The 10,179-nt window shown below is 37.0% G+C and overlaps 1 protein-coding gene across 1 annotated transcript in view; it reads right to left on the reverse strand.

Annotated features, from left to right (window-relative positions):
* FER (FER tyrosine kinase) overlaps positions 1-10,179 on the reverse strand; it is a 328,727-nt gene that overhangs the window by 284,373 nt on the left and 34,175 nt on the right. The window contains exons 4-5 of the mRNA XM_023512721.1: positions 6,770-6,943; positions 4,245-4,344 (exon numbers count right to left, since the gene is read on the reverse strand). Of these exons, the coding sequence (XP_023368489.1) occupies positions 4,245-4,344; positions 6,770-6,943 (274 nt within the window). The remainder of the gene's footprint in view (positions 1-4,244; positions 4,345-6,769; positions 6,944-10,179) is intronic.

The raw sequence follows: 10,179 nt of genomic DNA on the forward strand, positions 1-10,179 counted from the left end.
TGAGCCCAGAGAGACTTGTAGTGCAGGGAGAAGGGTGGGTGGAAGAGTTTCTTCTCTCTACCCCACATCTCTGATAGCAGAGGTCTACCAAGCTGGTGGACAGACTTTCTGCCCATATGAGCCCAGAGGCTGCTGCCACCAGTGAGCTGGGAACTGCCTGTGGATGGGGCACAAGGTTCTGATGCCCCTGGGGCTCTTCGCACCCCACAGACCCCCACTGGGATAGCAGGTGCCATATTGAGTCTCCACTCAGCATGTACTTTTTTTTGCCTCACCAGGGGGCTTGAACTCCTCAGGTTTCCCCCTGCTCATTTCCACATAGATTTCCCAACTACAGCCCAGCCTGTAGGATCCACAGGGGTCCAGAGAGTGCAGGTGATTTCTGCGACCCAGAGCCTAGATATTGAAGGCAGACACCATCCCAACTCCACTGCCAGCATTCCTCCATACAGTCTCTTTTCTGCCCCTACCTTGCCCCACCCATGGATGCTGAAAGAGACAACTAAGCCACAGCACAGAGGTTTCCCCAGGGTGTGGGACTCAGAACTTTCTTCTCAAGGTCCTGCTCTGGGGCTACATACTCAGCAGCTCCATCAGAGCCAGCATACCCTGAATCAATGGGATATCAACCCTGCCCGGGCACCCTGACGACAACTCTGAGCAGGTACACTTTTCCCTGGCATGGTCTATGACTTACCTACTCGGTCTTAGAAAGTGAGGGAGCCCAAAGGAGCAGATGAGTGGGGAGAATATAGTGTAGGTCCTGCCTGTGATAAGCTCACAGGGAACCCCTGTCCCCATGGGAGAATGAAAGGATGGAAAATAATATCCCATGCAAACGGGAACTGAAAGAAAGCCAGAATAGCTATTCTCATATCAGATACACTGACTTCAAATCAATAAAAAGAAGAAAAGACAAAGATGGTCACTATATAATGGCCAAAGGAACAATTCACCAAGAAGACTTACCTATCCTAAATATTTATGCACCTAATGCAGGAGCAGTCAGATTCATAAACCAAATTCTACTCACTTTAAACAAAATAGTAAATAGCAGCAACATAATCACCCGGGAATTCAACACCACATTGACAGAAGAGGACAGATCCTCCAAACAGAAAACAAGCTAAGAAACAAGAAACATAAACAGAACTCTAGAACAAATGGGCCTAACAGACATTTCCAGAACATTCTTCCATAAACTACTGAATATACACTCTTCTAATCAGCTCATGGAACATTCTCTAAGATTGACTGTTCCCTAGGCCACAAAACATGTGTCAATAAATATTTAAAAATAGGAATTATACCATGTATTTTCTCAGATCACAGTAAAAGAAAATCAACTCCAACAGAAACACCCATCCCTATACAAAGTCATGGAAACTAAACAACCTAATCCTGTATGACAGTTGGCTCAATGAGGAAATAAACAAAGGAACTCACAAGATTCTTTGAACAAAATGATTATGAAGACACAAGTTATCAAATCTATGGGATACAGCAAAAGCAGCCCTGAGAGGAAAACACTGAGAAAGAAGGAATCCTTCCTGACTCGCTCTGTAATGCCAATATTACCTGAATATCAAAGCCAGGAAAGGACACACTTAAAAAAGAAAGAAAACTACAGACCAATATCCCTTATCAATACAGGTGCAAACACTCTCAATAAAATCCGGGCAACAGAATTGAGCTGCACATCAAAAAACAATTCACAAAGTAAAATAAAATAAAATATAGAGGAATATGTTTAACTAAGGAAATGAAAGGCCTCTATAGAGAAAACTAAAACACCAAGGAAAGAAATTACAAAGGATGCAAACAGATGGAAAAATAACATGTCCATGGGTCAGCAGGATCAACGTTATTAAAATGCCTACACTATCCAAAGTGATTTGTAGATTTAGTGCAATCCCCATTAAAATACCAATGGCATTTTTTACAAATGTAGAAAAAATAGTACTATGCTTCGTATGGTATCAAAAAAGATCTCAAATAGTCAATACAACCTTACATAGTAAGACTAAAGTGGGAGGTATCACCCTATCAGACTCCAAGCAATACTATCAGGTTATAGTAACCAAAACACCAAGGCACCAGCACAAAAACAAAGATATAGACCTTTGGATCAAAACAGAGAACCCAGAGATGAAACCATCCTCATATTCTCATCTGATTTTTGACAAAACAGAAAAACATACACTGGGGGAAAGAATCCCTATTCAATGAATAGTGCTGGGAAAACTGGATAGCCACATGTAAGACTCAAACAGGAACTGCACCTCTCACTACTCATAAACATTAACTCACTATGGATAACAGACTTAAACCTATGGCACAAAACTTAAGAATCCTAGATAAAAATATTGGAAAAATTCTTACAGATATCAGTCTAGGCCAGCAGTTCTCAACCTGTGGGTCACAACCCACAGGAACTGTATTAAAGGATTGCATCATTAGGAAGGTTGAGAACCACTGGTCTAGGCAAAGAATTTATAAAGAAAATCTCAAAAGCAATCACAGCATCAACAAAATAAACAAATGGGACCTGATCAAATTATAAAACTTCTGCACAGCCAAGGACACAGTCAATAGAGTAAATAGACAACCTAACCCACAGAATGTGAAAAAAATATTCACATGCTATACATCTGATAAAGGGCCAATAGCCAGCACCTACAAAGAACTCAAGCAAATCAGAAAGAAAAAAATCAAACAACCCCATTAAAAGTATGCAAAAGACATGAACAAACTTTCAAAGGAGATAGTCTAGTGGTCAATAAACACATGAAAAAAATGCTCAACATCTCTAATCATTTGAGAAATGCAAATCAAAACCATAATGAGATATCACCTAACTCCAGTAAGAGTGGCTCTTTTTAAAAAGTCTCAAAACAAGTGTTACATGGATGCAAAGAAAAAGGAACTCTTACACACTATCGTTGAAACTGCAAACTAGTACGACCTCTATGAAAAGCAGTATACAGATACTTAAAAAACCAACAATAGACCTACAATTCATTATAGCAATCCACTACTAAGTATTCACCCAGGGGGCAAAAGGACATTTTATCATAAAGACATTTGCACTCAATGTTTATAGCAGCATAATTAATAATTGTAAGGATGTGGAAACAACCCAAATGTCCATCAATACATGAGTGGATTCATGAAATAGTGATCTAACATCTTTTCTAACTACCTAGATCAGTGGTTCTCAACCTGTCGGTCACAACCCCTTTATAACAATGAAAATACATCACAGCATTAGGAAGGTTGAGAAGCACTGACCTACATGGAACTAGAGACAATTTTTCTAAGTGAAGTATAACAAGAATAGAAAAACAAACACCACACGTACTCATTACTAAATTAGAACTAGTTGATCAGCACTTACATGCACATAGGGAAGTAAAACTCAGTGGGCATCAAGTAGGTAGGCGTGGGTTAATTCACAGCTGATGGGTATAATGCACACACTCTAGGTGTGGGGATCACTACCTCTGACATAAGATGTACAAAAGCAAATTGTGTAACCAAAATTCTGAAATTTTAAAAACTCTGCCAAAAAATGTAAACATGAAAACCGTTCAGTCACACGGAAAAGGAAAATACTTCCCAAATATAGCAATAGTCAAAGAAGCTTCCTTTCATAAACTCTGCTTAATTTCCACTGACATCTAGTATTTAAACAATTTTAGATGCAAAATTACAAAAGTACTTACTAAGAAACTATAACCATAAAGCTCTGTTTAAAACATAAATAAGATGCTTCTCTTTCCATTTGTTTCTTGGGATTCTTATGACAATTGTAAGACACATGATAGACACATAAAAATAAGCTACAAAGATAACACAATGCTATAAAATGATGCTGGTATTTGAATGGTTTTTAAATACTACAGGTAATAGGAAGATTTTTAAAAGCTTCCTAAACACATACAACCATATTCTTCTTATTAAATAAGAAAATACGATGCCAAAAAGAAAATTTTAAATATTCCTTATCTTCTATCACAAATGCTACATAAGTCTCCTGAGTATGAACTATTCAAAAATATGTTGACTAATTTAAAACAAGAAATTAGTAGAATTTACTACACAGTTTGACAATTTAATCTACTCTGGTTTAAGGTTTTTTATATGTGAATTCCTCTAACTGGAATCATTCCACTGTCTAGAAAGATAACTTTCAAGTGGTAAAAATAAAAATCACTTAAATAATTTTCATAATTTCACCATACCTTTTGCTAAAGCTTCTTTATATTTCTCTTTAGCAGAATTCATTTCTTTTATTAATTGTCGATAGCTGGATTTTAATTTCTCCAATTCTGTCTTCGTAACCTGTCAGAGAACAAAATACAGAAAATCTATTAAATATTTACATTTAAACTGTTGGGTTTTTTTTATCCAGATGGCAGACTAGGAGAATTTCAAGGACCCCTCCATCACTTATAAGAACCAAAATAATGTACAGACAATCCCATTTTAAATACATTATCTAAGAGGGAACATGGTAGTCCCTCAAAGAAGTGACAGGAGGCACCAAAATCTAGGGAGGAGAGGGAAAACAGGCAGCCCACACAGCAAATCCCCAACCCAGGAGGGGAGTGTGAGTGAGTGTCTCTCTGCAATCCACTTTTCCACTGAGGAATCATACCATCCACCACAGGAGAGCATCTTGGAACCAACTGAGAGACTGAGAAAGAACTGCTGTAGGGACGGAACATGCCTGGGATTCCATGCCCTTTCTAAAACCTAACTGACCACATCAAGATGCTATTTTTTTTTTTTTTTTTTTGAGACAGAGTCTCAAACTGTCGCCCTGGGTAGAATGCCATGGTGTCATAGCTCACAGTAACCTCTAACTCTTGGGCTCAAGTGATCACCTTGCCTCAGTTTTTCTATTTTTAGTAGAGACAGGGTCTCGCTTTTGCTCAGACTGGTCTTGAACTCGTGAGCTCAAGCAATCCATACCTGCCTCGGCCTCCCAGAGCGCTAGGATTATAGGCATGAGCCATGGTGCCTGGCCACCATTCTTAAATTACCCTCATCAGACAGTGTACACTACTGAGAATCAGCAGGACTGAGAACCAGCAGCACGAGTCCTAGGTATTAGGGACACTCAGGGTGCAGCTTATAGAACTAGGCCATGCTCAGGGGTTGGGCTCCCACTACCACAACTGAGAAGTGATTATGACATGGGCTGCAGCCACCAGCACTTAAACTAATGTCTCATTTATTTATCTGTGTCTGTATGTACGTAAGTTTAAGGGGTGCAAGTGTGGTTTTGTTACATGGATGTATTGTATAGTGGTGAAGTCTGGGCACTTAGTATGAGTATTGCCCAAATAGTATTGCCCACTGTACCCATTAATTTTTTACTCTCACTCTCCTCCTTCTGAGTTGCCAGTGACTATTATGCCACACTCCATGCCCCTGTGTACACGTTGTTTAGCTCCCACTTATAAGTGAGAATGTGGAGTGTGTGACTTTGAGTTGTTTCACTTAAGATAATGGTTTCTAGATCCATCTGTGTCCTGCAAAGACATGATTTCTCTATTTTTAATGGCTGAACAGTATTCCACTTCACAAGTGATGTCTCTCAGCCCCATTCCCCCACCCCTAGGGGGGACAGGCTGGCTAGACTAGGCTGCAGTTGGGTATTTACATTCCTTCAGGTCAGTTAAGCCCAAATAATGCCTCAACTGGTTAGTCTCTATTCAAATATTTGTCTTGAGGGGAGACCTTGTTAAGAACAGAAGGCTCTGCTTCTCCTCCTGTCAGAAACGTGAGGGTATTTTTCTCCAGGTTGCACTGTGCAAATCAGATTGAGTTACTGGAGGTAAAACTTAAATCTCTTACATGCCCATCAGAAACCAGAAGGTGCAGCTTGTGTTTTCCTTCTGTTCACATGTGCTTTCACACAGCGAGATTCTGCTTTTGAGGAAAGACATTTATCCACTTCCTTTTTTGATTGTGGTTTTGTCCTCGACTCTACTTTTCATTAACATTCAGTCTGTTGGTTTCAAAAAGGACTTTGCCATAGCACAATATAATCAAACTGTCTAAAGTCAAAGTGAAAGACCGAATTCTAGAATAAGCAATAGAAAAGTGTCTAGTTACCTAAAAAGAAAACCTTATAAGACTCACAGCAATCCTCTCAGCAGAAACGTGATAGAGGAGAATGTGATGGCAAATTAAAAGTGCTTAAAGAAAAACTGCTACCCAAGAATTCTATATTGAGCAAGATTAACATTCATAAACAAAAGAGAAATATCTTTCACAGATAAACGAATACTGAGAAAATATGACAACTGGTCCTACAAGAAATGCTCAAGGGAATCCTAAACTTGGAAACCAAGGCATGACATTCACCATTATGAAAACATGTGAAAGTATAAAACTCACTGGTAAAGCAATGACTCAAAGGAGCAAGAGAAAAGAACCAAATGCTTCCACTGCAGAATTTACCCAAACTATTGACATGTGTGGTTTATTCCTGTCACATTGTTAATTATTGTGTAGTTATTTCATAAATTCTTTCTTCCTTGTCTCTGTTTGCCACTATAGTTTCTTGGACTTAATTGTCTGACCTCCTATCTTTTAATCAATGTTTTACATTCAATAAAATAAGATGCTATTTGTCAGAGACTCTAAACCTATTTCTTATTATAAAATGATGATTTTTCAGGTCAAACATGATAAAATATTTCAGTGAATTTAAAAAAGCAAATTAAAGAAAGAATTTCAGTATGGAAAGACAAACCTTGATCATCTCTGCCTCTATCTGCTGATGAACGCCTATATAACTTTTCTTCACCTGCTGCTTGTCCTTGATCATCAGGGTGAGCCTATGTAAGGGTCCAGAGTTTAGGTCCTCTGCATGTGTCTTCATTATCCTACTAAGTTGTTCTGTCTGCTGAATCATGAGTAGCCAGGACTTAAAAAAGAAGAAGGAAAGAAAATTAGCATTTGTAGCTTTCCATTTAGCTATACTTTAATTATTCAAAATTTTTAAATATTTAGCTTTACATAAATTATTACATTAATATAAAACCAAAGGTTTTTCACAATAGTGCAATTAGCTATGAACAATTTCTATTTAACTATTTTTAACATCAACTACAAGTCCTTTAAATTTCAATAATCAGAGATTCTATAGAATTTTAGGAAAAAGATTACAGGACTCTTTGAGAGCCCACACTTGCAGCCTTCATTTTATCATTTCTTAACTGTTTTCTAAAACACTGAAATACTGTTCTGCCCACACCATTCTAATGTTCCAGTCGGGTCACCAATTCTTAAACTTCAAATGTAATAGGCATTTTCCAGTTTTTATCTTAACCTGTCTCTCTCTGACATCACATCCTACTGACTCATTTCTTACTGGAACCTCTCTTCTCTGGGGCCTTGCATGGCTTCCTAGCTTATTCTCCAGCATTCTTGGCTTGTTTCTAAAATTTCCTTCTCAGTCTGTGGGACTTATTCTTTTGCTGCCTGTGTCTCCGGACTTCTGCAGCCCTCTTCTTTTCTTAATAAGTACTATTAGATGGTAACAATGTTTCCCACACAATACACCTAAGGGGCACAACACATTTCCTCAATAGCAGAGACACAGATGGTGAGTTTCAGACTAGTGGGCACACAGATACAGACACTGCTGGAAGAATGGCATTTGTGATTGGTTAGACTTCGTGATGGACATATACACTGAGAAGAGTAACAAGGGCAAGTTCTTCACTATAGGTCCTCAAAATTCCATTCAGAAAAAATTAATAGAGACATGTCACAGTCAGGGAGTGTCTATTTTAAAGATAAAAGAAAAAGAACAAGATATGATATCAGATATTAATAAGAATAATTTTCTACTTTATTACTTTTGACCTATGAATAAATATAATTATTCATTCTGTTAACTTTCCAATTTAATTTCAAATCAAAAACATCTAATAGAATTATAGCTTAAAGAAAGAAAATTCTTACCCATAGTTCATATTCACCAGGGTCTAACTTGGTAATCTTGTATTTGATACACTGCTATAATGTTTTTTTAAAAAATAATTAAGATTGGAGGTATTTTTTAGGAACAGTTGTTATAAAAGGCTGCCATGAAAATGGAACATGATATGCAGTCTATAAACCCATCATATTTACTTTTAAATATGAGAATGTAATCACTAACATGCTCTGAACATCACAAAGCAATTTAAAAATGGTACAGCCGTTCCTTTAAAATCTAAAATTTAACAAAGACGCAGTAATAAAAACTATACTACATGAATCAAAATATAACATAAATAGCCATAATCATTTATGTAGCTTTGTCCTTTTTGATTAATATTTTCACTCCAAAACATACAATTTGGAATACAGTTAGGAAAAACATTCTATGGCATGTGTTAAAAAAAAAAAAAAAGGTGAAATGAGACAGTGTTCTTTCTAGATGCTCTGAAACAATAAATTTTCACGATTCTATGTAAGAGCCCTTGCAGTCTAGGGAAGAAGACTTCTTGGGCATATTTAATTCAAATGGCCCTCCTTATCCCAGAAGGGCACATTTAGCCTGCCTAATAGCCGTGTTCACGATAGCCACTGCAGGAAGTCCAGTGTCCCAAAGCATATATTATCATCCCAACCATTAACCCCATATTGCCCTCAACATCTAATCCAGTCCAGGCTGCTATCTAGAATCCTGTTATCCCCAAGAACTCTTGCTCCATGATTAGACAAGTCCTCATATGCTTTATCAGAACTTTCCATTTATACTGTAGCTTTAACAAAAACCTGGCTCTGTCCTACTCCAATGCCTGAACACTGTTAATAAATATTCCCTCTCTTCATACAAAAGTCCCTACTCTGTGAAGCTTAAGCTACTATCTATTCCCCTTAAAATATTAAAAGAAATTAATATCACTGTTTCCTTCAAACTATACATTGGCTTTCTTATGCATTTAAAGAAAAATCCAAACTCCTTTCTAAGAAATTTAATGCCTCCCATTATCCTCTATCTATCCTTCAAAACTCCTGTTTTGACATTCTCCACATAGCTAAACAAATTCTCAGAACACTGTTCTTCCTTATATCTAATTTCTCCCTAAAAGCTTTTTTTCCTCTTCTAAAAGTTCTTCCTCTCCTTCATGTGGCAAGAGCCATCTCTTCCTTTAGTGATCAGCAAAATCTCATGAATCTTTGTTATTCTCTCTCTTAGCACTTAAAACAATTATTTATTTATCTGTATTATACTTAGTGGGTTTTTTTTTAAATGTCTCCTCAACTAGAATGGAAGCTCCATGAAGGCCATACCATGTCAATGTCTACTATTTCACATATTTACCATGATGTCTGCAATAATAAATAATAAATATTCATGGAAGGAAGGAAAGAGGAATGTAGACTAAAACTATGAATTGAATATATGACATAAAAGGGGTTTTAAAAATCTTTTTATATAAACCTGGAATTGGAGAGTATTACAATGGTGAAGGAAAAATAACCAAGTCTATATTCAAGTGAGAAAATAATAGATCAGAATAGCACATAATACAAATGAAACACTGACATGAAAGGGATGGTTGAAAGGGGCAAGAAAATACTTAGGTGGTATATTACTTTAATTACACAGGTGGCTGTATCATTTATTAAAAGAGAGAAGAATAACATGTTAACAGACATTTAATAAAGAAACAAACAAAAGTAAAATCCAATCCAACATTTGCAATAAAACTGGCATAGCCCTTTGCAGATAAAGCTCTTTGGTTATGCTAGAGCAAAGATCAAGACATAATTTGTTAAGATAATTTGTGGAAGATAATTCTTTCTAATTTAATAAACAAAATATTGTAGGCCATCTGCAGACAGTCCAATTGCTTTATTATAGAAAAACCAGCTTGCTAATCATGTTCCTTATAATTGGATTTTGCCAGTATAAGTCACAGATACAAACATCATACTAAATGGGAAAAACTGAAAGCCTTTCCTCTAAGTTGTGAAATGAGAAAAAAAAAAGATGCCCATTATTCAGTACAGTACTAGAATTTCTAGGCAGAGCAAACAGAAAAGAAAAAGAAATTTTAAAAATCCAAATCAGAAATAAAGAAATATGGCCCGGCGCCTATAGCTCAACCGGCTAAGGCGCCAGCCACGTACACCTAAGGTGGCGGGTTCGAATCCCCAGCC

Source organism: Otolemur garnettii, unplaced genomic scaffold (assembly GCF_000181295.1).
Source record: "Otolemur garnettii isolate 467f Iridium unplaced genomic scaffold, OtoGar3 scaffold00030, whole genome shotgun sequence".
NCBI lineage: Eukaryota > Metazoa > Chordata > Mammalia > Primates > Galagidae > Otolemur > Otolemur garnettii.